Genomic DNA, 27,925 nt, shown 5'->3' with positions numbered 1-27,925 from the left:
AAGAAAAAGGTATATATACCCAGGATTTTCAACTTTAATGTCTTTCCTACGGTCAGTTGGATGAATATCATTAAAAGCTTAGGCAATAAATTATCTTCCTGGATTTATAATCCTCATAATATTCTCAGGTAAAAAATGCTCTGGGATTTTTCCTTTTAATGTATGTATGTATGTATAATATATATATATATATATATATATATATATATATTCTTTTCCTTTCTCTCTCTTTCTCTTTCTCTTCTCACTGTCTCTTCGTGCCTCTTTCGTATTACAGTTGAGTGGTAACAACACAGGTAACGGGCACGAAAATGTCCGTTACCTTTTCGACGAGAGAAGCATTAGGAGAGATCCTCCTCATTTCAAGAATATCACGTAGGCGATCGTACACCTTTTCTCGTTCGTTCGTTCCTTTTCTTCTCTCTCTCTCTCTCTCTCTCTCTTTCCTTTTTCCTTGTCGTCGTCTTTCTCTCTGGGTCACGACGAGATTGGAATTTTATTACTTTTATTCCAAGCTACATATATACATATCTAACAAATTACACGTTTTCTTCACACGGTCACATAACACACGCAGGACGCACAACTCGTAACGTGTTTCGACGAATCGACGTATTTTTCGTTCGTATAGATCGTAGATAATTTTATTAAGAAATCGTTTAAGGATGATGACGACGACGACGACGACGACGACGACGACGACAACGATGACGACGACGACGACGACGACGACGACGACGACGACAACGATGACGACGACGACGACGACGACGACGACGACGACGACGAGAAGGATGACGGCCGAATTTCCGCCATCTTTTATCCAAACTCCCTGCAGCAGCAGCAATAGCAGCACGGCAGTACACCTATGTAGGTACCTTTCCTGGTTAGTCGTATCCCTCCGATCTACGTGTACGTATGTGTTTGTGTAACTGCGCGCGCCTACTCGCGTCCTCGTTCGAAAATCCTCGACTCCGAGAAGGTATAATGTTCTGTAGATTTTACGTGAAAAAAGATTTATTTCTTTGTTATGTTATTTGTTTGTTTGTTTGTTTGTTTATTTTTTTTTCTCTTTACGAAGTTTCGAAACACTCTTATTTTGCCTCTTTTCTTTCTCGCTTGTTTGGTTTTTTAATCTTGTTTTTCGTTTTTCTTGTTACTTAATTAATTTTTTTTTTTGTAGATATAAATTACAACGATCGATAACGAGTCTCCCCCAACGGTGATACGAAGCAAACTCTGATCCTTTCGCAATTTTGAGAAAAAACAGAGATAACGTGGGAAAGTGTATATATATATATATATATATATGTATATGTATATATAATTTATTTATAAGACATATCTATAAACGATTTCATTTCTTTCCAATAGACTTTTCTCTCGAGACATCTTTTTGATTTCGACATTGATTCGAAATTATATCAAGAGTCTTTAAGGTGACGCGTTGCCGACACCTGAGAATTTCTCGTTAATTTTTGTTAATTTTTGATAGAGAGAAATCGACAGATATTTCGATCGTAATTTGTTTTTTTTTTCTTTTTGGTTTATTTTGTTCTTCTTTTTTTTAACAATCTACTCGTTGATTCTCGACGTAAATATATTATAAAGTGTTTTTTTGATCGTATTCGAATAGGCGTTATCCTTGATGCGATAGGTTAGGTATGACGATATGACCGATCCAGAAATATTTCGAGTACGTTGATTGATCTTCGTGAGTTTTTATACGTAACGTTAAGATAACGAGACGATCGCATTTCGAAATTCTAAGGGGAAAGTCGAAGGTCGTTATCACTCGAACGTGTCGTTCTCGTCCTCGTCGCTCCCGTCATCGTCGCGCATCACCGATTTGAAAGATCCAACGATAACGATTCCATTTTCGATCTATTATAAACTCAAACGAGCATACTTTTATCACCTGAGAAATATCGTCTCTTATGATATTGTAATATTAAGATAATTCAATGTCCACTTTGTTCGTGATAACGCGCACCACGTACGACGGTCTTAACTCCACTGTAACGTGTGATTTTCTGTCATTGACCAAAAGACCGCCTTCGTTTCGTTAGCGCCACTGGCGCCATCTTAGAGTACGCGAGATACGAAATTCGATTATCATTGGTTGTTCGATTCGAGCGCAATGTTTTGTTAACTTCGATAAAATCTCGAATAGAATTGTTATTGTTTAAGAACGAATATCTATAACAACACAATGTTTTCCTATCTAATCGTGATCAGGTTAAGGTACTTGCGTAGAAATTGTTTTCATTCTGTCGATTTTTGTAATATTTTCTTAAGTGATATTCGTCATTCGCGAGTGACCGCGTAAACGAGATGTCGTCGATAATACAGTTTTCTACGGAACGAAGTTTACACACGGACATTGAATTTCTTCGGACGAATTTGGTAACACTGTATTGTTGTATACTAAAAGCGCGGAATAGTAGTACGTGAATGTACTTTGAGATACTTATTTATAAGTATATTTTTAAAACTGTGATTTCTTTTTTTCTCTATCGACTAAGTTATTGTAAATAATGACCAGTTCGGTTAGTACAAATCCTTCTACTTTATTACCTTTAGGTAAGTGGCATAATATTTTTAAGGTAATGTTTTTTGGGGTTATGTGTATGCATATATATATATATATGTATGTATATATATGTATATGTATATGTATATGTACATCATTGGCTTTGTTATTTCTTTTTAAAAAATAATTCGTACGAAATTCACAGAATTGGTGGATAAATGTATTGGATCGCGAATACATATTATAATGAAAAACGATAAAGAGATCGTTGGTACTTTGTTAGGATTTGATGATTTTGTAAATATGTTGTTGGAGGATGTGACGGAAAGCGAAGCAACTCCCGAAGGTCGACGAGTTACAAAATTAGATCAAATTCTTTTAAACGGTAGCAACATTACCATGGTTAGTATATAATAAAAAATAATTATTTATGTATTGATTCCGATATAACGAGTGTATAATTTAACCATTAATTTTTTACAGCTTGTGCCAGGTGGAGAGATGCCAGACACATAAAATTACGTTTTCTTTTTTCACATATTTGATATATATTATATGTAAACACATTTATTTAATAATGTATAAAAATAAGCGACGCGTATACTCACAAGTATAGAACATCATTTGATTTAAATAAAATCTACTTATTCATTAGGATATCGAGCATATAGATCACTTTACTCGCTACTGGTCGAGCGGTCATTTTTTGAGACCACATTTCTCTATACAATGACTTATATTGTCCTTGAAATTCATCGTCGAGATCTTCGTCCGAAGGTCTCTTTCCCTTTACGGATAAATAGATAATAGTATGCACGTGCAATCCTTCAAATGGTATCTTTCTAGAAAGGATTTGCCAAGCTAAAATTCCTAAAGAATAAATATCTGCCGCAGGACTAGGAATTATACCGCATAATACTTCTGGTGCTGCATAACCTGGTGTGCTTGTCATTATCTTTAAAAAAAATATGAACTGCTTTTGTACGATTAGAAAAATTATATATAGAAATTTTTACCTACATGAGATGTCTGTTCTGTATGTACATTGCTTATTAACACGGAACTCCCAAAGTCTGTAAGTTTAGGCTGACCACAATTTCCAATTAAAATATTTTTTGGTTTCACATCCGCGTGAACCACACCCGCATTATGACAAAATTGAAGCGCACAAGCTATATCCCTCCAAATGTTAATACGTTCTTTTCTGTCTAAACATTTTTTTTCCAATTGATCTTGCAACGTAATACCACATAATTCCATTGTTATCAACGATAAGGCAGCTCCTTCTTCTATGCTTAAAATATTAACAATATTGGCATGCCTCAAGAAGTAAGCATGCTTTTCCGAATTGATAGTATTATCGCTATTCTTTGATTTCTTCAATATTTTTGCTGCTACTTGATTTCCTATATCACGAGTAAAACGATTAATTAAATTCTATAATGATACAAAAGTAATAAAGCAATAAAAATATCACCTTTATATAATGCCTTATACACCGTACCAAATCCTCCGCTACCTAACACAGTTCGTTGTTTATTAGGAAGACCATTTAGAAGAATTTCTTTTCTGTTAGGCGTATTAACATTGAAAGGCGATAATCTATTTTTATTTTCCGGTGATTTAACATAATTATTATTTGTTTTAAAACTTCTAGGGGTTAATGAATTCCTATAAATTATGTTACTTTAAAAAAGTACATGTTTTCTCTAACGTAATATTTTATTTAAACGAACGAAACGTCTGTATTACCTTAAATTTGGTACTGGAGATAAACTTTGAAATTTTGAAATTAATCGTGGCGATGCCATTTATGCATTAACAATTGAAAATTTCATACATAATCAAACGCAAACAATAATTAAAGCATACATATTTTGTATGAGCAACTTTTTTTCACTTATAAACATATCTCTAAAAGTACAGGGAAGTAGTGTTTACTTCTACTACTCCTTGTACATGATAAAAGGTCATGACTGATTTTGTTTTCTGCGTAATAACAAACGATTGTTATCTTCCTGAGAAAATGTTTGAAAAAAGATGAGATATTTAGTAAATAAGAATTTACAACGGAAAGCAATTAAAATATGTTTTATTTTGTTCTCATTTTCTATTTTTTAAGGCGTAAACCAGCTACTAAGAGCCTATATTACTAATTATTACTTCTTAATACTGTACGATAATTAAATTATTTACAATTCTTTTCTCTCTATCTCACTTGATAACAATTAATGATCGTTTTTCAATAATCTCTCTCAATATAGGTAATATCAGTGGTGTGAATACAATAACGTGTGCCGAATACTACAATAATACATAGTGTAATTTTCTACTGACGATTTTATATGTGTGTGTATGTATGTATGTATGTATGTATGTATGTATGTATGTCTGTGTTTTACAAATTTTATATTACTAATAAGAACATGCTCGTAAAGTATTGTGTTTTTTGCTTTTTTTTATTATTATTATATAAATATATATACATACATACATACATATTATATATATATATATGTATATATACATATATCTTTTTTTAAGTTACTCCTCTCAGTTTCTATCACAAGTATATAAGAGTCTACTATCTTATTTTCTTTGTTGTTTGTATGTTTTTTTTTTTTTTTATTCTACTTAGTAGAGAATAATAACTATAGTAAAATGATTTGAGAGATGCGCGGGAACGCATATTCATGTTGTGTGTTTATGTATGTATCTGTGTATATGTTTAGAAGCAGCCAAAGTAAACATTTCGTTAATAACAATATTAATATAGTAATTAATAAAATATTTTGACGAATTAAAATATTTCCTTTCTCTCTCTCTCTTTTTCTTTAATACTTCTTCCCAAAAAAAAGTTATTTCTTTTCATCTACTTAGATCTTTTTATATATTTGCCATAAATTGCAAAACTGCAATATATTGTAATATAGAGTCACACTTTAATACGATTAAAAATATAATATTCTAATCTATAATTCTAATATTCTGAAGAAAGTAATGATAAAATTTTCTTCTTACATTTCCATTAGACACTTAACTGTAAAACATTAAAACGCATGGAACTCTTGAATACAAAAAAAAAAAAAATAATAAAATAAAATAAAAGAAAAAAAGAGATTATATATTCTTATTTCGATAATTAATTCTTAATGAATAAATTCACAAGAGAAAATAATAATAATAATAATAATAATAATGATACTACTACTACTAATAATAATAATAGTTATAACAATAATAATAATAATAGTATACGAAAAAATTATTAATGGAATTATTATTTCACTTAAGCCATCCGTTATCGTTATTCATAATTTTCGGTAAAATAAGGAAACCAATTTTTATACGTTTAATCATTTTCAAAGAAGTATAATATATTATCCCCTAATATAAATGTACAAGTTTCAATATATGTGAAAATATGTTGTTTTGTGAAACGAAAATCTCTTTATCTGTTCCAAAAATATAACATTTACATTGTTTTGAGCTTTTAGTATCGAAAATAGCAATATCTTACAACGCAATAATAACGTATAACGCGCTTATTACTCTTCTCAGGATGCAATGTATTATTATTCAGGTACCTTTCTTTTTAAATACATTTTTTTTTTTCTTTTTAGAGCACCACTTATAGATTGCTTCGAAAAAATCAATTAATATTTTATCTAGATATCTCGAAAAAGTTTTACTTAATATATATATATATTGCGTGTGTATGTATATACATACATACATACATACATACATACATACATACATACATATATACATATGCACGTTATATATACACACACACACTCGTGAGAGATTAAGTACTATTAAATATCATAAAATGTGTAAGTGTTATATTTCAAGATTTAGAGACAGATATTAAAGAGTGTGTGCGTGTGTGTGTGTGAATGTGTGAGTTGTGTGTATGCGTGTGTATCAATTATAGAACTTTGTGGGCTGTTAGATCAAAACGTAAAATGTATCATTAATTATTTTATCATTACATCACATACATACGTATGAGAATGTATAATTATTTACTCCTGAGAAGATACTGTGTTAATTATTTTTTTCAGACATTTTCAAGCTCGACTATGTAACTCCAAGGAGGTAGTGTTATTAATTCAATAGAAATCAATGATTTTTAGATTTATATAATAAAGGAAGCAAAAAATCGTTTCAAAATATTTGTTCGTAAATTCATAATATGAAGCCCGTTGTCTTTTCTTTTTCTTTTTTTCATCTTTCTTTCTTTCTTTTTTTTTTTCCTCAAAACAAACGTTTGATAAACGTTCAAAACTTTATCATTCGTCATTGTGATCTTCGATGGATCTTTGAGTTATCTCAAATTTGGCACTTTTCATTTTATGTGCCTAAAAGGTGTGCACTTTACCTGAGTAAATCTATCTCTTTTCTTTCTCTATCTCTATCTCTTTCTCCCTTTCTCTCTATCATTCTCTCTCTCTCTCTCTCTCTCTCTCTCTCTCTCTCTCTCTCTCTCTCTCTCTCCCATTCTCACTCTCACTCTCTCTCTCTTTCTCTCTCTCTCTCTCTCTCTCTCTCTTCTACACAAATGATGCATCTAAATATTTCTTAGAAGCGACCGATGGTGTCATTTCATCTAATATTCTAACATTTTGGACAAGTTAATCTTATCATTATCTCGAGTGGGGGGCGAGGGGGAGGGAAGGCATTCATTTAGGCATGCATACGTATAATCATCACATTGCTTAATCGTTTGACGCATATTTTCGATAAGTTCATCAACTATTTACAATGTGTTTAATATAAAATAATAGTCACACATGCTCTTTTTCTTAATTTTGATCTCCTTTAGCAACTTATTTCTAGTTACCTTGCTTTCCTCTAAATACAACAATAACATCATCATCATCATCATCATCATTATCATTATCATCATATCATCATCATCATCATCATCATCATCATCATCATCATAATTTTCATCATTATCATCATCACCATCGTCATCGTGGACCCCTATATATATATGTGTATATGTATATATAGCTCGTTTGCTTTGATATTTGCGATCTCTTTTCTTGAATAAAATAAATTTATCCTCTTCGATTGATCGGAGACGATATTGATAGGAATTATATATGTATATATATATATATATATTTATATTATTATTATTATTATTTTTTTTTTTTTTTAAGAGACAGATGATAAATAATACACGAGAGAGGAGGATATACGAATATTAATTTTTGTTTTGTCTTTTTTTTTTTTAGTTTTTTCTTTTTCGAGGTTTTTTTTTTTATATCATTTTTTTCCTTTCTTTCCTTTTTTTTTCTCTCTCCTCGGAGAATACGAGAGACACGTGTTAGAGAGTAGCTTTTTAAAAAGAGAACGAATATAAGAAGAGAATATACACCGGATGATAATAGTCGAATAAGGCACAGTCTAACCAGGTAGCGGAGCTTCCTCGTAAAAGTCAGGCTCGTCTTCGGTGCTTTCATGTTCCGGTCCTTTGCTATCAAGAGCACGTAATTCAGCAGCTGTAAAGAAGTGGCTCATTTGAGCTCGCAGAGGTATCATCAGTATTAGGAAGAACGGTAGTGCAAGGGCTGCTTTTGTACTCTTCACGATCCACAGTATCGTTAGGCACAATATTTGTATCATTGTGAATATGTGCATTTTATACGTTTGGACACGACGAACGTAATTGGCCGTTCCATGATGTTTAACGGGCATGAAGAAAAGTTTTACGCGGTCGAACAATTGTACGCCATTTGTCGAGGAGATACCCATGTATAGGAAAACCCCGAGAAGGACGGACATAGGTACGCGCCGTAATAATGGTGCCATTAATACGCTAACTCCCATTAAAATAGCAACAAGTAACGCGCTAACACGTTGTTCCTTAACTTCGACAATATGTGGCTTGTCGCCGGGAGCGTGTGTACGTGACATTATGGTAACTGCAGATACATGTGTCAATGAACGTACTGATGCTGCACTGCACCAAGGAGCACCCATTAATCCACAACCGACGTTCATCAGACATACCACAACTATGTCCATGTGGTAACCATTGCCCTTACGTAATTTACGTTCTTTCTTGTCGATGATTAGCCTGTATCGAATAATAATGATAATAATAACGACGACACAACAACGATAACAATAATAATAATAATAGTAAGTTCTTGTTGACACAATAAATTGTAATGAGAATGGATAGAAAACAATAAGAGATTCAAGATTCTTACTCGGAGATTTGCGTTTCCATGAAAACGAGGATGTAAACCAAGAGTGCTGGTATGGCGCAAGCAAAAGTAACCCAGACTGGAATAGGTTGAGTCACACCGGCCGGAGAAACGAACCAATCTCTTCCAGCTACGCTTGGACTTAATCCTTCCGGTACCAATAACTTTTCTGTTTTCACTTTAGCCAAATAATCGATAAGGACGAAAACGATAATACTAATGGGTACACCAAAGTCACCGAAAGCTCTTCTTGCGCTACGGCCGAGGTAATGACTGTTACGGAATATTCGTAAGTAATAAGCACCTAGGAACGTGCCTAAGCATAGTATCGTACACATTAATGCTGTGTTTGGTTGATTGATCAAGGTTCCTCCTTCGTCTTGTTTTGGTATGAGCGTTCGCATGTCATCGTAAGGGACGGTGATCTCCGAACCATTCCATGTCTCGTAAATGATTTTTATTTCGGTCACGTTCACCGGTTGGGTTTGATTGCTATCTGGCAAAAAGTTGTATTCCTCGAGTAATGGATTACGTACGAAATAATTGTATAATTTGATGAATGTTTCGACTATGTAAAGAAGAGATATCAATCCTGTGAAGATTTCTTCTGTGAAACGTGTAAACAACCTGACCAATACCGATCCCTCGACACAAGCTATAGTTAAAGCTATTATTCCCATCCAAGCACCGATATACACTCTTACAGTAAGGAACTCCAAGTCATTAGCCTTGCAAAATTTATAGAGACTCTCGTCAAACAGTAGAAGGGGTCCTGTCGTGCCAATGATGACCAATGGTTGAGTGGCAAACAATGCCATCACTATTCCGGTCCATGAACCAGAAACCAAAGTCTCCGAGATTCCAATGATATTTTGTGTCTTGTCGCTCATCAATCCTCCGAATGTTATAGCGGCACAGAGTGCTGCGAAGTACATGAAAATTGCTGCTGCTATACAGGACGAACTTAAGCCGTCGGTAAAGTCGGACAGATAATGAGGATAACGTCTTTTGATGTCGTTGATGATGCCTCCAAACGGACGCCGTGTTCTGCGCAAAGGATCATCGTCCGGTGGTTTCTTCTCTTCTTCGCCAGCGAGAAGAGCTAAAAGAATATATTTCGATGTAAATGTACGAATGAAACAAAAAAAAAAAAAAAAAAAAGAAAAGAAAAAAAAAGAAAAAAAAAACGAACGAATTCAAAGTGATAGATTCAACAATTTTTTATTAAATTGATTTTTTTTTTTTTTTTTTTTGTTAGATCGATTCTACGAAGAAAAATGTTTTACCTTTCTTTATTGCTGCCTCACTTTGAACTGGTTTAGTCTTCTCTTCGAGAGCCTTAGCTTTTCTTTTTCTAATAGCTTCGCTTTTTGCTTTCAATTCGTCGAACGGTAACAATGCTTGCCTTTCCCAATCCCCAGGTGGTAAAACGATCGAATCATCGAGGAATTCGTTAATAGCGGAAAGTAATTCTCTTCTTTCGTTTGCTTTGTAAGCAATTTTATGGAAAGAAGTATTTGCCATCAAGGTAGCAATCGATCTACCGATTTCATGATAATCCAAATCCGCATTTCTCGGACCCAACAACGTAAACATAAATCTTACTGGTATCTTTACTTCCGTGATAGCTGGCATAAATACACCTTCGGCCAATCTAACGAAAGCTATCGTTGGCTGATCCAGAAAATCTACGGCTCCTACGAGAACTATCGTTGCCTCTGCACCAGCTGGAATTCTTTTCAAGATGTATTCGTTTTGTCCCTTTTTAAGATCCTCGTTACTGCTTGTAAAAGTTAATTCTTCTTTTATGTCGACCACGGTATGATTGCTGTCCAAAGCCAAGTTCGACGAGACGATTTTAGGTTTTGTGTCGTTTAAATTCTGTGAAATAAAATTACATTTTTTACTTAAAACCATACTTGTTTGTCGTTACTTGTAATAATACACGTATAATATGGTGTCCAAAAAGAACGGGCATAGGTTTTCTGATCGGTATACCACACACACACAGCTGTTGAAATTGTTATCTGTATTAAAAAATAATAATAATAATAATAAAAAAAAAAGAAGAAAAAAATGAGAAAGAGAAAGAGAGAAAGAGAGAGAGAGAGAGAAAGAAAAAGAAAAAGATACAAGAGATCAACTATCTACCTATACCTTTTTATATTTTTGCTAGGTATACGTAGGTTTGTATTCTACTATTATTCTCATTTCTAAATCAACTATATATCAGGTAATAGGAAATCCTATGCACCGCTTGCGATAACGACACGGAATAATACATATACGAATTAATGCGAAGAAACGAATAAAGAAATAAAAAAGATGATAAGATCCAGAAGGTAATAAAAAGAGATATAGATAAGGGTGCAAAAATACCTAATTAAAATGAAGCCAAGGAAAATCGTTGCTAATGACAAATAAATAGTATATTAAATAAAGAGGTCTGAGATCTTGAATATAGAAAAAATAAAGAAAGGAGCCCTTTGAATTAAAGAAAAATGTAAAGAGAAAAATTGCTAACTATGAAAGGGTGCTAAAATTGCGTGTCATGGACTTACAGGTCGCATAATTCATAAATCTCGTTAGAACGTTTAATACGCGTACTTATAACGCGTAGATAGAGAAAAACAGAGGAAGACGTGGTGCATGATCGTTTGACCTTGTAAGTTCATGTTAAAGATGATCTTAAAAAGAATACATTTATATATATATATATAAATATATATGTAACTTGATAATAATAGCTTACTATAGGAGTACATAACAAAGATAGAAAAAAAAAAGAAGAAGAAGAATGTAGCGTATAATAATAAAAAATGTGGAAAAAAAAAAAAAAAGAAATTTGCAATTGCATTCAAAAGATTCGGGATACGAATGTTGTTGTTGTTGTTTTACATTTTGGATTACATGGTTTTCAGTGGCTCCTCGTGCAGCCTCTTCTTCCTCCAGCCAGATGGACTGTGGAAATAATATTATGACGTCGATAAATTACTTTCCTGATTTAACAGATACCTCACAATTCCTGCTAATTTACGAGCTATACTATACGAACGGGAGTTTACTATATATATGTATATTATATGTATACGTACATATATAAGAACCGAGGGAACTTTCTTTCGAACGTTTCAGAATGAAATATAACAAAGGAAATCTCTTTCACGTCTACCGATTATATAAAATATACCACGCACCATGGTATCCGAGAACCTGTGCTTTTTACTTATAATTATTCACCTAAAAATATGGCACGATTCGTTATCAATCATGAACGAACCTGTAAACTGGTGTAACTGGAATAGTTGCGTTTTCCGCCGAAACGAAATCCACGATCGTGCTCGTGCACGTGTCTGTGTTTTAAAAGAAGTGCTCTCATGATAACAGGTCTATCCTCTGGAAGAATCAATTCTTCTACCACCATTTGTTCGACCACCCTATAGGCAAGTCCAGGTAGGTCCTTCTCTTCAAGGTCGAGAAGTACCACACCGGTTTCGAGACATCGACGAAGATTGAGCAAAGAATGAAAGCTCAAGGACGCAACATGGGGCCTGCCCCATCTGTCAGCACCTTCCTCAACGTCTTCCTCATATTTGATCCAACGTGCGGTCTCTCTCCATTCACGTTCCTCACCGACGCCATGAAGTTCATCCAATTGAACAAATACCTCATGAGGCGAATGATCATACATTTTCTTGAATGCTTCATGAGGTATACCACCTTCCTTTCTTCGTCCAATCTGTACCGTGGAATGAGCAGCCTTGTGGCGTCTCATTCCACGTGGATCGTCGCTCCTGTGAGATTCCAAATCGTCTATATCCAATTCCTGAAGCGTACTCGCTTCCTCGGGCTGTACACTGACTCTCCTGGCAAGGATACCAGGACCATCTGGAAGACCAGCTCCAGAACGTTTTCTCCATTGTGGATCCTCTTGTAAAGAGTACTTCCTAGATTTGTAATGATGTCTTCTGTAACCAACGAATTATAAGAATATCATTAATTTCTCATTACGGTCGTTATCTTCTCATCGTTGACTCTGTCTTATTCAAATTATAATAATAATAATAATAATAATAATAATAATGATAATTATAATTATTATTATTATCGTTATTATATCATCATCATTATTATTATGAAAAAGTAATCTGTATAATCTAATTCTGTTACGATCGTCACGCAGTGTCGTGTACACGTCTTTACAAGGAGGAGGTATGCGAACAAGTGCCAGCACCATTTTGGTACTGACCCTGGCAATGAATTAGTCGTCTACAGTCGTCTTACGTCAGTTGATAGACGAACGACAGGCACGAGATACGAACGTGTCGGAGGAGGTGTCAAAGAATCTTCTTCTTAACAAATCTTCCTTCACAACTTTTTTTGTTTTTTTTTTTCTTTTCAAGAATTATCTAATCTATTGGTTCGTATTTTGTTTTGTATGAAAACGAAGCGATTGAAAATGCGAAGGAAAAGGAAAGGAAAGATAAAACGGAGGATTACAATAGATCGAACGAGTGACTCCTAAATACCGTTGATTGATTTGTCCGATCCTGAAACGTTCCGGTGTACGTTCACGATTGAAGAACATGTTTGTAGAACAACGTTGGATGTCAGATGAACGATCTCATTTTTTTTTTTGTTTTTGCTTTTAAATTACTTTTTGATTAATAGAAAGACCACTTTGGTAGATATTTTCTCTACTGCACTACTACCACGTTGTTCAGCCACGACAAAGAAGATTAGACTATCTTCTAGGACAATGAAAGTCGCTCTTCCCAACCAAGTGGATCGGGAATACACGACGAATCTCTGGCTGATCGCCATGGCACCGAGAAACATTCGAGAGTTCCTTTCGAGCCACCACCAACCAAGATGTACACCTCCTCCTGTCGTCTAACTCTTCTTAAGTTGGATGACACGTGCCCGACCCTCGTGACAATGACCAAAGACGATTCATTTTATTGGATTAATTCTGTTTTCTTTGGATTATGAAAGCAGGTTGACGGATAATATACAGAAGGGAAAACAAAGAAAATCCAAAAGAAAGAATTTACGATCTAACGATTGTATAATTATCCAAGGTATTTGTACGAAGAAAGGAAAAAGAAGAAAATTCGAAAAAAATTTGTGCGATTCAATGAGGAAAAAAAAGAAGAAGAAAAAAAAAAATGAAAGTAAAGCAAACATATGTGACAATTATGATCATCTTCTTCGTTGGCTATCGTTCCTGTTGTTAAACTAGACTTTCAATGTTCTTCCTTGAAAACGTTAATCCAACCGTGAATCATTTTTGTTCTTATCCCAACAAATGCGCACATACATAGACATATATTTATATACACATACATGTATATATATATATATATATATATGTATATATATAGACAGGAAATTCAAGTTCCTCTTGATTCATTTTATTGAACCAAGCTGTTAATACTCGCCAACTTACTTGTGCTCGTGTTTTTGATGTCTTCGACATTTACGATCGTCTTCATGAGCTGTGGAAGATGTTGGTGGAGAAGCTAAGCTTGTTGCCTGATGATTATCATCATCCTGATTCAAATTGTTAGCATCTTCTTCTCGAATCTTTTCAAATTGTACTCTTGGACTACCAAGTGAGGTTGAACCATCGCTGAAACCGGAAGCAGCTCTTTCAGAGATTTGTGCCTCGCTACCACTGCTAATTACATTCTCGGTTTCTTCCGTTGCCTCTTCGTCGACTTCGGGATCGTTAGTCGACGATGGACCATTGTCCAATACGTCGATCTCGTTACCATGTCCACCACTTCTCTCCTCCTCCTCTGGACTAACCTCCGTCGTTGATCCTTCACTATACACATATATAAGATAATATATTTTCAAACTTTGCCAAATATTTCTGTCAATCTAATTGGACTTAATAGATGTGTGTTGGCAGTTACGTGTGTAGCAGCTTTTTTGATGTTGGCTAATAAGTAATATTGAAATTGTTAATATCTATTCGTATTTCAAAAATAAGATTTTTTTTTTTTTTATAATTTATCTTGTCATGTATTTTTTTTTCTTTTCTTTTCTTTTCTTTCTTTTTTTTTTTTTTTTTAAGTTTATTCCAACGTTCGAGATGCAAATAATATATACGAGTATTTTTCTTTTCTTCTTGTTTTTCTCTTCCTTTTTCCTTTGTTAATATCTCTTTATTTTTAATACGAACGAAACGAGCATTACTATTTTTTTTAACGAAATGTATTACATCTCGTGATATATTATTTTTATATCATAATAAGTAAAACAAGTACGCATATAACGTTATTCTAAATATGATATTAAATTCAAAATATTGTAAATTCTTTTCCAACATTAATTATCGACCAACTCAACTTCATATTATATATCGTTGAAATTTTGTTTTATTTTATATAACAAGTAACTCACGGTGAAAGATGTCGTCTCATAGATCTCGAGTGCAAACTCTTTAGTGGCATATGGGGATGTGGATAACTTCTTTTACGATGTTCTGTAAACGCGAAAAATAGACAATTAAATTTCTCTTTTTTATTTATACATATATATGTATATATATATTTAATAATATCGTTTTGTCGAAAAAAAATTTATCATTTTTATCATCGAGCTTAACGAGAATGGTATAAAAAATTAATTGATTTGATCTTACGTTTTAATTTCGTAATTTCATTACGTACGATTAAAATCACGGTCTCCATATCGTGGCGGTCCTCGATCACGATCACGATCGGAGCCTGCCGATTCCGTGGGTGAACCAAGCCGGGCTACGTCGAATTTTTCTCCGACGTCCATCGCAAAAACCTTCTCCATCTCCTCGTCGAGCTCTGGAACCGTTTCCGCGCCATGCCCGTCGACCTTTACAACATAATCAATATATATATATTTTTTTTTCTTAAAACATTCTCTCATAACTATTAAAAAAAAAAAAAAAGAAACGATGTCAAAAAAAAAGAAAGATTGCAATTCGTAATTATAAATCAGTCATTTGATCCGTAGAAAGCAGAATAAAAAAAAAATAAATAAATAAATAAATGAATGAAAAGAGAACGAGAGATAATAAAATAATTCTAATAATCTAAGATCATTCTAATTTCACACGAATGATTTGATTGAAATTTTGGTGAAGTTAAAGAAAAGAGAAGAAGAGAACAATATGATTCATAAGGATATTGAATAATTTTATTTTCAATTGGTTTAAATATTCAAGATACTATCATCGAGTTAATTAATGATAATTTAAAAGAAAGAAAGAAAGAAAGGAAAGCAAAATTAATGTCATTGGATCGTCACAAAGTGTCGATGGGTGATCATTTTTTACAGAAAAGAAAATAATTCATAGGAGTGCTATGTGACCGATTATTATTTCGTATTCTTTTTTTTTTTTTTTTTTTTTTTTGTTCAAACTATTCAAATATCATGAAACAATCTCAACGTAATTAACGATCCTAATTTATTCGCGACTGGCGAATATTTGAATACGTGCAGTTAAATATCGTCTTTGACCGATTTAAATGGTAGACATACACAGTAAGAAGTCCTATGATAAATTCTGTGAAGTAGACAACATTACAGCTGGGTACAGTTTGGTACGGCATGGTACTGCACGTTATGGAACATGTCGGATAATAACGAGCGTGCTCGTTTAAACTTTATCGTGATTGAAAAAAAAGAAATGATAAGGAAAAATAAAAAAGAAAAATTAAAAAAAAAAAAAAAGAAAGAAAAGAAAAAGAAACTCGGGAGAAAAAAATTTAACACATCTTTATACTCCACTTCATGTCATTCTCCTTCCATAATAATTGTAGTCAATGAACATTATCAGATATATTTAAATTTGAACTATTTTTAGGATATTTTTGTAGTAAATAGATACATATTATTGGAATACATCTATCTCTACATAAAAGGAATGAAAGAGAAAGAGAAAAAGAGAGAGAGAGAGAGAGAGAGAGAGAGAGAGAGAGAGAGAGAGAGAGAGAGAGAGAGAGAGAGAGAGAGAGAGATAACAGTCTATCTTCTATCTTTTTTCTTCAATGATTGTCATTGAATAATTCTAAATATATTTGAACTTGATATATTTTTAGGATACTTTTAGTAGGTATACACTATTTAGGGTATACCTAATTTAGTGTGTACGTATGGTATGTGTGTATATATGAGAGAGAAAAAGAGACATAGAAAGAGATAGAGATAGAGTCAGTAGACGCTATCTAATCTACGCAATTCCGCATCAGTCGACAAATATCGATCTCATAAAGCGTGCTATGCTTAGTCGTATGCTTGTCATAACACATAACCCAGTATTAACTTGATGTTAGATGATGAATACGTAATAGCTATCTATTTTGGAGACAGTATGACCATTTCGAATATTAACAGGTAGGTATTTTTATCTTTCAATGTTCAAATACATAGATACGTGTGTGTATGTGTATATACATATATATGAATAGTTATTTAGTCGTATAGCTATTATGATCGTCATAGTTAAACAAAAACACACAGTACTATCCGCTTTAACCGACGTCGTATACTCTCGCTTGAAACCAGCTGAAAATAAATCGTGAGAGGGATGCAACTACGATCATCAGAACGAGAGAAGTAATACTTGCTGCGATCGAAAGGGTCAGTTTCAAATCGATGTTCCTCTTTTATATCCTTGCTAACTCCTTCGATTTGCATTCGGTAGTACATCATCATTTCTTCGGTATTATAGGGATCATATAACGTGTATTATTTGCTTTTATATATACATATATATATATATATATATATATATATATATATATTGGAGTACATATATCGGAATAATGCAATTTTTGTTATCATTTATAAATGAATCGTTAGATAAAATAACGATTTGTTTAATTTAATTTGTCAATTTAATTATCATTACAAAATTAATAAGAAATTGTTAATCTCTCGTTCATGATTTAAATAGTCAAGTGAATTATTTTTAATCGTATAATGTCACATAACATATGTGTGTGTGTGTGTGTGTGTGTGTGTATTTCATCCTTTTGTATTTTTATTCGTTATTGAAAATTTTCATGAATACATGTGAAACGTATCGAGATTAAAAGTAGATTAATATTATGAGTCTGGTCATTTATAATGGTTCACTAAGATTGCATAAACTAACATTTATGCAATTGCATCTTTTTCGAAGGAAATATAAACGGTGTCGTATGTTTAAGATTTAAATATATCACGATTATTTTGATCTTTGACATATGATCTTTCACGAAGTAATTATACGTATGTATATATTAGATACACGGTTTACCGTTTGAATGCTTTTCACGAGAATCGAGAAATCACTGAATAATAAAAAAATAAAAATAGAATAAAATAAAATAAAATAAAAAAAAAAAAAAAAAAAGAAAATGGTTTTGTAAACGCATCGTTTTATCGTCGACGATCGCAATCCTTTATTCACGCACGAAGTAGGCAGTGAGAACGAGAAGGGGTAACGTTGAGAGTGAAACGATGGGTGGGGGTGGGAATGGGTGGTGGGTGGTGAAAGAAGAGGGAGTGGGATAGAGGGGGAATTTTATGTCATCGATGTCAGAATACGAACGTTAGTTTATAACGTCGAAAAAGATTTCTAATATATCGGACGAGTTCATTTTTTTTTACACACACACACACACCCATACCACAAATGCAGTCTAAATTCTTTTCCTCCATCTTTCTTTCTTACTACAACGTAAAAAAAAAAAAAAAGAAGAGAGAGAGAGAAAAAAGAAAAAATGTTCACATTTCTCGTCTTTAATAGACATATAATGGCATTCTATGTGCGTGACTGAAAGCATGCATAATTGCATAGAAGCAGCATTAAAATTCCATTGGCATAACTTTAATAATAATAGTAATAACAATTAAAAAAAAAGAAAAAAAAAAAAGAAAAAAAAAGATTCATAAGTAAAACGTCGAATTAATTTTCTAATGTGTAAAACACGTTTTTCTTTTTCCTTTGTTCCTTTCCTCTCTCTCTCTCTCTCTCTCTCTCTCTCTCTCTCTCTCTCTCTCTCTCTCTCTCTCTCTCTCTCTTTCTCTCTTTTTATAGATATACATTTAATGGATTTTATACGGAGTGCTTATTAATAGTCATTGATGAAATAACGATTGTTCATAAAAGATAATATTAATGATCGGAAAACGATTGATTATCACTGAAAATGGTAACATTAAAAGATCTAAAAGATTTTTTTTTTTTTTTTTTTTCGATGGACCCATCGATGATGCAGCTGCTCTCACTCACAGCTCCTTTTGGGATTTTGGGATCCCAGGAGAGTGCTGTTCAAATGGTCCCGTTCGAAGAATCGAATCGTGGCTTAAAACTTCGTCGATATGTGCAAATCGATTCAATTCGTATTTGCACAATTTGACATTCGAGTAAAATTCAACTTTGATTTATTCGATACGATATTGTTGTTTTTAATACATATATTCGTTAAGCACTCTCGGATATATCGAATATAACCACAAGGATTGAAACAATTTTTTTTTTTTTTTTTTTTTTTTTTTTTTAAGAATTTTAAGCCACTCGACGTAGATACGATAAAACAGACGATAACAATATCGTTATTAATAATTGTTTAAACACTGATGCGATGAAAAATTAGAACCGCACGATTGAACGTCCACGTAGAGAGAACAGAAATTATTTTTATTGATAATTGTCAAGCACTTTTGTTTAGAAATGAAAAACACACGATTTGAGATCGTCGTAGTCGCCGTGATGAATTACGTACGAGACACTCGAGAGGGATGATAAAAAATATTACCGATTACTATTGACAAATATCATTGATAATAGATAATAATCGATAATAACCATTGAGAAATTAGAAACACAAGACTTTTGGGCCAGTTGTATCGAAAAAGAGGTAGATTTTTTGAGGAAACAAAAAAAAAAGGAGAAAACAAAGAAAAACATCCAAAAAGAAAAAAAAAAGAAAAGATTCCACGAAGATAAAAAGAAAAGAAAAAGGGGGATGAGGGTGGAAGTGGACGTGAAGACGGGGGTGAGTTGTTGGGGAGGAAAAGGAACGACGAAACTGATAAAGCTAACATAAGCGAAAATGGTTATGGACGATCACCTGGTGAGTCGTCGTACGTAGAGATCGTCGTAACCAGCGGAGTACCTTGCCCCGTGCTCTTTGCAGAAACGATTTCCCGGAGGAACCAGCACCGGCCTCGGGCATGGCATCCCGGGCCGAAATGACACCCGGCCGCTGCTTCCTACGCGGTCGAGCTCGAGGATACGAACTGAGGGTGGGAAAGTTCTGGCTCGAAGAGGAGAGGAATATATAAAAGAGAGAGGGTTGTCGAGTTTAAGGGATGATGGTGGGGATGAAAGCATGTCCCACTGCGCGTAACCACACCTATATGTACGTATATACGTATATATGGTGTATACGTGGAATAAGAATAGGGTGGTAATATGTAGTAGAAGGAAAAGCAACTCCCCGTGCACAATTTCCCTTGTGATGTTCGATATGGGAGAGGAATGAAGAGGGTGGTAATGGGGTAGTGGTAGTAGCGATGGCGGTGATGGTGGTGGTGGTAGTAAAAGTAGTGGGGATTGCTCGTGGCTCTGCTGATCGCGCCGGCGATCCTGTGCTGGTACTGGTGGTGGATGGTAGAAGGGATAGGATGCAGAAGTAGCCGTCTGGGTCGATATCAAGCACTATGTTGGACTCGACGGAGCTCGACGAAACGGCTATATCGTTGTATATCTTAGGACTCGTTTCTATTTGATTTCCTTTTTCTTTTATTATTCATTAATTTAGAAGGAAGAATAGAAAGATTCGAAAAGAGACTGAGATTGGAGTATAATATAGGTCGATTGAGGTTTTTAGAAGATGGGTATCAGAGATCAGTCTGATTCGCATTTGGTATGTCCTTTGGCGCAGGACTGATCGTGCCAGTCGATCGGTCGAGCCAGAAAGGTGCAACAAGTGTCCGTCGGCCGTGAAATCTGGTACTCGAGATTGTGCGGAGGTAAATCGTAAAGATATAGAGAGAGAGAGAGAGAGAGAGAGAGAGAGAGAGAGAGAGAGAGAGAGAGAGAGAGAGAGAGAGAGAGAGAGAGAGAGAGAGAGAGAGAGAGAGAGAGAGAAAGGAGGGGAGGAGAGAGGGAGCGTAGATGGTAGAAAGAGAAGTGGGGTTGAAAATGGGTTGGTAGTCGACTGGTAGGGTGGTCTTTCTCTCCTCCTGTATATCGTTCGAAGAATATACACTCCGGTAGCTCAGCTGATAGTGGTGTGCAGCTGGCGAGAGAAGAGAGCAGACGTGAACCAGGCCAGGACTACCCTGGCTAGGCCTAGGTCATAGCACGGTCGTATCGACCAGCTTCTACTATACACCGGGAAGTCACCACCACCACCACCACCACCACCACCACCACCACTAACACCACCAGTACCACCACCACTACCACCACCACCACCAACCAGCACCACCAACATTTCCACCACTACTCTTTTAACTCTTTCGTCATAGAGATGGCGTTGCGTTTAGCTTGAAAGTGGGGTGGAGTGAGGTGATTGGAGGGGAGTATTGTTACCAGGGTGGGGGATAAACGTGAGGGATAAGGACGGAGAGAAAGAGGGAGAGACAAACTGGCTCCGGCATCGACCGAGTTCACCAGTGTGCTCACTCGACTCTCTCCACGTATATACGATCTACGTGTACTGTTGTATTCCCTACTTCCTGCTCCGACGACCTTGAACCTGAACCACAGCCTCCCCAGTTTATGCTCCGCCTATTGACCTTTCCCTCGAAACGTCCCAAGAAAATCGATAAACCGTTTGATACTTTCGCCGGTCTCTTCTCTCACGGAATGTCTCATCATCTTTTTCCGATTATATTTTTTCTTCCTATTTCCTATTTCCTATCTTATTTCCTATTTATAAACGTTCATCGTGAAACGTACTAATCGTGTTAATTTTATTATTGGTAAATAGAGAAAGAGAGAGAGAGATAGAGATAGTTAGTAATATATAACATTGCTTGATGAATCGCAACTATTATATATGCATATATATATATGTATATATAAATATACGTACGTATGTATGTATGTATGTATCTATGTATAAGTAATCTCGATTTGAAGGTATTTATATTGACATTAGTAGGAATCAATTAGAATCCAATTAGACCAGTTAAGCTTACGTCACGTTTGATTTCTAAATATGCAAGTATACACGGGATATACATGCATATATATGTGATATCACTCAAGTCAATCTATAAATATAAATTTAGATGATCACGAAATTGATTCAACGCAACCGAAAAAGGAATTAATCGTTCGATCGACGTTACGTCTATCTATTAACAATAGGATTAATTTCGGTTGAACGAATTGTAAAGTATTTGAGAGATTTTGTTGTCGATAAACAAGTCGGAAACAACAGGATCAAATCAACGGGAAGATCGAATCGTTAATCCGATTTCATTTTCGTATATGATGTATATGAACTATCTTTCGGGTTTAGAAAAACAATTAACTCCTAATTATTCCTTGTGATGATAATATTTTTATTTCTTTTCTCCTCCTTTTTTCTCCTTCTTTTTTTTTTTTTTTTTTTTTTGGTATTTCTTTTCTTTTACTTTTTCTTTTAGTCTCATGAGAGAACCATTCGGACTTCAACGACTCTCTTAACGCAATAAAACTCTTGACCCGAGACCAATGAGATGAAAAAAAAAAAAAAAAGAAAAAAAGGGGGGAAAAGAAAAGAAAAGAAGAAAAAAATAACATCTTCCGATGATCAGACTATTCATTTGCTAAATAAGATTTTCTATTCTTTGGTAAGTAAGTAATCATCGAATCTAAATATATAACAAGTAGTTTCTCTTTTTTCCTCTACTATAATATGCTTGGTAAGCCAAAAATTTTCAGATGATTTTTTTAAATATCAACATACACTTTATCGAGACTTTTTGTTTTTTTAAACCTGATACAAACATTTTATTATATTTGTACGAAAAAAATAAAAAAGAATAAATAAAAAAATAAAAAAGAAAGAAAAATTAGTTTACGAAGTTTCGGAAAAGAGCAATCAATTTTTGATATCGTTTAAGTACGTCTATAATCCGCCCATCTCCCTGTATCTAAGAAAACATAAATTTCTAAAAGGTAGGCGTTTACCTTCTTCTTTTATCCCTTTCTATGTTAGAAACTAAATAAAACGAGAAGCTTTAGGAATGGGGAGAAATTAAAGGGATGCTTCGTACCATAGACATGAAAAATAGATAAATAGATAGATAGATGGTCGGGGTGGTGGTAGGTTGAGAGATGAGAAACGATCGATAGGAGAATAGAATCTTGCCTTTTAACGATAATAAGATGACCTTTCGATAATACAAAGAAGAAAAAGAAAAAAGAAAAAAAAATCTATAATAGATAAAATCTAATATATATTTAAAGAACACAGAGAACATCCTTCTTTCACATAGGTCAACGCATAAATTTTTTTTTGTAATATATATATATATATTTTTTATCACGTAATCGTCTAATAATAATATCGTTAAAAATAATGATATATATATATATATATATATATATATATATATATAATGATAATTACCCTCAAATTCGTGAATATTGACATATGTTTTAGCAATGGTAGCTTCTGGCAAGCACACGGACAACAACATATTCCCATTTAAAGGTATCCTTTTCTTCTTTATTTTATTCTTCTTCTAACTTTTAAATCAAGCACTATCATTACTATTATACTACTAGAAGTTTTGCTCGTTCCTTGTTCACAAGCGATCTAGCTTTATGACACTGCACCAACGATTGGCACCGTTCATTTAATCGAATTTACGGCTTCCCACCTTGCGTAAGTATCTCTCTCTCTTCTCCTATACGATACGTTCAAGTACAAGTGCGAGGTAGATTTTAAAGAGCTTTCTTAAGATTTTAAACATCATCATCATCATCATCATCATCATCATCATCATCATCATCATACTGCTATCTAACATAGTCTAACCGTGTATCCTTATTTTTCTTTCAATCTTGTTTAGAGCAGTCTCAAAAATATTATTGATTTTGTTTATTAATCTATCAAACGTTTCAATATCTCATCATGGCAAAATTAACATTATTTCTTCCTTTTCTTTCTTTTTTTTTTTTTTATTTTCATTTCGAATTTCTTCGTTTGATTTATTAATCTTTTTTTTTCTTCTTTCTCTTTCTTTCTCTCTCTCTCTCTCTCTCTCTCTGTCTTTCTTTTTTTTTTAAATTTGAAAATAGTAAAATTTTGTATTATCCTTTCAAAGAGAAAATCGTAATACTTTTACAAGTTCGATGAACTCCTATCGGACAACATCATACCAATTGCTACTACTAGTTCCAGCAGGCGCGAAAGGCACTTATGAATATCGATCCTTGTGAATGGAATTGTGCCAAGAACCAGAGAAGTCGGAAAAAGATTTACGAGAAAGTTTCGTGACGAGATGGACTTCGATTTTTCTGGGGGTGGAGGAGAAGGGGAGAAAGAGGAGGAGGAGGAGGAAGGAACCAAGAGAAATATGGAATAACGATGAATGATTACGATTATGATGATAGCATTCAAAAACAAAAAACAAAAAAAAAGAAAAAAAAAGAGAGAAAGAAAGAAAACTTCGATCGACTCGATAAATGTGGATATGAAATAGATATGTTTTTTCACTATGATTTCTAAAAGATAAAAGCATCGTTAATAAATCAGATCCGATCGATCTACCACTCGTACATTTGTCAATTTTAATAAATAAAATAAAAATTTTAACAATAATAAAAAATAAAATAGAGATTTACGACTCGACTAGATATCTAGATAGAATAATATAAATTGAAAAATTATTATTACTATATATTCGTAATATTCTAAAATATTCGAAGCTTGTTGTTATTCTAATAACGAAAAAAAATAAATAAATAAATAAATAATATAAATAAATTTCTAATATATAACGATAGATGTATAATAAAATATTGATATCAATTAATAATCATTTAACTTAATAATTTCATCATGTAAATCTAAAGCTATACATACATATATCATATATATATATATATATATATATATATATATATATATATGAATAAATAAAATAAAAAAGAGAGAGAGAGAGAAAAGAAAAAAAGAAAGAAAAAAAAAGAAAAAAAAAGAATATTATAAATTAAAAAAAGAAAGAGCGGAAACCACGTCAAATATCAAATCGACCCTATTAAATATTTTTTTTTATGATAACTAAATATATCATTTTTTTTATTATTTCAAATTAGAGATCGACACATAACAAGCAAGCAAGCAAGCAAGCAACCAACCAAGCAAGCAACCAACCAACCAACCAACCAACCAGCCAACCAACCAAACAACCTAGCAAGCAACCAAGCAAGCAAGCAATTTAATCGTATTGTTTACCCTATTAATAGAAGGACTCTGAGGATAATCCGTCGTCGTTCTATGACACGCGACGAAAATCATTTGCGCGCTCTGACATGAATTCGAAAAGCGGGACGACCTCGAGTGGACTGATTGGCCTGATTGTCGATGGCCGTAGGTCAATAACCATTTAACATCGAACGCTCGAAGCTCCGAGGATCGCACGACGACACCTATAGATATAGATGGAGAGAGAGAGAGAGAGAGAGAGAGAGAGAAAGAGGGAGAGAGATAGGAAGAGAGAGAAAGAGAGAGAGAGAGAGAGAGAGAGAGAGAGAGAGAGAGAGAAGTGACACGTTTGACGTTTCAAACGAAAGTCTCTTGGAATATCATTAAACTCGTCGATGGATGATCATGCTTTGAAATATTTCCTCTGTCTCTCTTTCTCTCTCTCTCTCTCTGTTTTTCTCTTTCTCTTATTCAAAGTAAATCGTTCGAATCTCGTGTTTCGATCGAGCAAAAACGATCGATGGATCGATCTCTCTTATTGCTCTCTCTCTTTCTTTCTTGATATAGTTATTGAATGATTGTTATTAAATCCTTCGGAGAGTGATGCATCTAGTTGATGATGAAAAAGCATTGAAGAAACATCTTTGAGAATGAGATTAATATTGGTACGATATATGTTCCGCATAGTTTTGTTATTCATTTTTCTTTCTTTTCTTTCTTTCTTTTCTTTCTTTTTTTTTTTTTTTTTTTTTTTTAAGATGTTCGCTGCGAAAAAATTTGTATGATACAAAAGACATTGCAGAGTTTTTGGTAAATTTAATTAAAATGTATGGATTAAGATGTTCATGTACAATCTTGCTTTATATATGTATATATATATATTTTTTCTTTTTTCTTTCTTCTTTGTTCAAAAATACTCGTTTGTGTAAAAATTGCTTGAATGAATATATTTTTTTCTCGATCGAGTACGAATGATTTTTTTTTCTTTTTTTTTTTTTTTTTTTTTTTAAATTCAACGGAGAAATTTGTTGAACGTAAAAAATGGCTTGTCGATCGATTATTTGTCGAGTAATTAAAGAGACATAACAACAAGTTGTTGACAATGAAATTAATATGAATATAATTTCGTTATCTTTCTTGTCAAATATTTAATAAGAAAAAAAATTTCTTCCTTCTTTTTTTTTTTTTTTTTTCGTCCGAAAAAGATATCTTCAACAGATCGATTTATTTTCCAACTTAAAGGATGACTCTTCTATTTCGATCGAACGAGAATGTTCGATGTCTCTTGGTGACTTATTGAATGATTATTATTCAATCGAATGGGATTCTGAATCTTCGAGATGCATTTGAATGACGAAAGCATTGCAACCTTGTTGACAATAAGATTAGAACGTGTATGATATAATATATTTCTGCACACGCGAAGACATTTTTCTTATAAAAATTAAAAGTATATCATTCGATCAATTATTTGCAATAATATAGTTGTCTCATTATCAATAATTATGAGATTAATATGATTATAATATGTTCTACGAAATATTTCTTTTAATTTCCATTTTTGTTTCTCGAATATCGAGTATAAACAAATTTATTATAAAAATGAAAAAAAAAAAAAAAAAAAAAAAATTATTCGATCGATTATATTCAATAATGTTATTGTATAATAATCGTCAATAGTGAAATTAATAAGATTATATATCCTTCTTCGTAAATTCGTTGCTTTTATATCAAACACGAAATACAAAGAAAATGAATTACAAAAGTGAAAGAAATATTATTCAATCGATTAATTTCAATAATTCGATGGTCTCATAATTGAATATTACGAAATTGAATATTGTTATGTACTCTTCATAATTTTCTTTTTTATATATATCAAATATTGATATTATCAAATATTGAATATGAACAGATTTGTTATAAAAACGAACGAAAATATCATTCGATCGATTATGTTTAATCGTTCATGCGTTTCTAATTGAAATTTTTTTACGGATGAAAGAATTCGTCGTCTTTTTCTTCGTCGTTGTCGTCACAAAAAAATTTTGTCGAGGCCTCGTAAAATTCTCATCAAACTAAAAATAACTATAGTTGTAGGTGCTATATCGTTTTTATTATGTATCTACGTATGTACGTATATACATATCTATCTATCTATATATATATATATATATACATACATACGTACACGTATTTATGTATGTACATATCTATGTATTATATATACATGTGGGTATGTATACATATGTATATAAAGATAGAGTGTCGGTTTCAGTCTGCTCGGCACAGTTTAATCGTTGAAAGAGACACGAAACCTAATAATCTTGTAGTAGTAGCACGTAACACAGTCGATTTGATAACAAGCACCCGTTATATCTTTTACATACGTTGATCCAACCAACGAACACGAAAACCGTAGCAAACGAGAAGCGTCTGAACATACCTATTAAGTCATTCTTCTGCACGCCGCGAATTGATCCATGCTTGGGATCACTTATGTGAATCATTTGTGAACGATTTCGAACGCTATATACTTACTTCTATTTTTATCATTATTCGTTTTGGAGAAATAATTACAATTTCTATTTATATTACCTTATTATTTCAATACAAAAATATTTTTGATATTGCGATAGATCGATTTCGTCGATCGATGATCGTTAGAAAATTTTTTTTATCCAAAATCTTGACTATCTCTAAATTTAAATATCTCTACATTCCTATCCCTTTTTTTTTTTTTTTTTTTT

General features: G+C 33.2%; 3 protein-coding genes across 11 annotated transcripts in view; 1 reads left to right on the top strand and 2 right to left on the bottom strand.

Moving 5' to 3' along the window:
- Window positions 1-1,571: 1,571 nt before the first annotated feature.
- LOC122630885 (U6 snRNA-associated Sm-like protein LSm5) lies at window positions 1,572-3,190 on the top strand. The gene is made up of 3 exons (XM_043815910.1): window positions 1,572-2,583; window positions 2,739-2,935; window positions 3,017-3,190. Exons 1-3 carry the CDS (start codon window positions 2,538-2,540, stop codon window positions 3,047-3,049), a joined length of 276 nt encoding a protein of 91 aa, XP_043671845.1. The 5' UTR covers window positions 1,572-2,537; the 3' UTR covers window positions 3,050-3,190.
- LOC122631146 (serine/threonine-protein kinase mos) lies at window positions 3,174-4,344 on the bottom strand. Its single transcript, XM_043816466.1, has 4 exons — window positions 4,286-4,344; window positions 4,011-4,222; window positions 3,554-3,939; window positions 3,174-3,488 (listed from the first exon to the last, which is right to left on the bottom strand). Exons 1-4 carry the CDS (start codon window positions 4,342-4,344, stop codon window positions 3,174-3,176), a joined length of 972 nt encoding a protein of 323 aa, XP_043672401.1.
- A 2,740-nt stretch (window positions 4,345-7,084) lies between these two features.
- The window catches only part of LOC122631090 (anion exchange protein 2), a 40,225-nt gene continuing 19,384 nt past the window's right edge, over window positions 7,085-27,925 (bottom strand). For 4 of the 9 annotated variants that reach the window (XM_043816338.1, XM_043816339.1, XM_043816340.1 and 1 more), the window contains exons 3-10: window positions 15,444-15,621; window positions 15,175-15,256; window positions 14,213-14,593; window positions 12,044-12,731; window positions 11,662-11,724; window positions 10,050-10,644; window positions 8,767-9,865; window positions 7,085-8,630 (exon numbers count right to left, since the gene is read on the bottom strand). In XM_043816338.1, coding sequence (XP_043672273.1) covers window positions 7,958-8,630; window positions 8,767-9,865; window positions 10,050-10,644; window positions 11,662-11,724; window positions 12,044-12,731; window positions 14,213-14,593; window positions 15,175-15,256; window positions 15,444-15,621 — 3,759 coding nt within the window. In that variant the 3' untranslated portion in view covers window positions 7,085-7,957. Of the gene's footprint in view, window positions 8,631-8,766; window positions 9,866-10,049; window positions 10,645-11,661; window positions 11,725-12,043; window positions 12,732-13,292; window positions 13,563-14,212; window positions 14,594-15,174; window positions 15,257-15,443; window positions 15,622-19,871; window positions 20,059-25,205; window positions 25,400-27,925 lie in introns of those variants that run through there. The other 5 variants (XM_043816342.1, XM_043816336.1, XM_043816337.1 and 2 more) reach the window with 5 other exon arrangements.

Source organism: Vespula pensylvanica, chromosome 8 (genome assembly GCF_014466175.1).
Source record: "Vespula pensylvanica isolate Volc-1 chromosome 8, ASM1446617v1, whole genome shotgun sequence".
Lineage (NCBI taxonomy): Eukaryota > Metazoa > Arthropoda > Insecta > Hymenoptera > Vespidae > Vespula > Vespula pensylvanica.
This window is presented reverse-complemented; position numbering and strand designations above follow the sequence as displayed.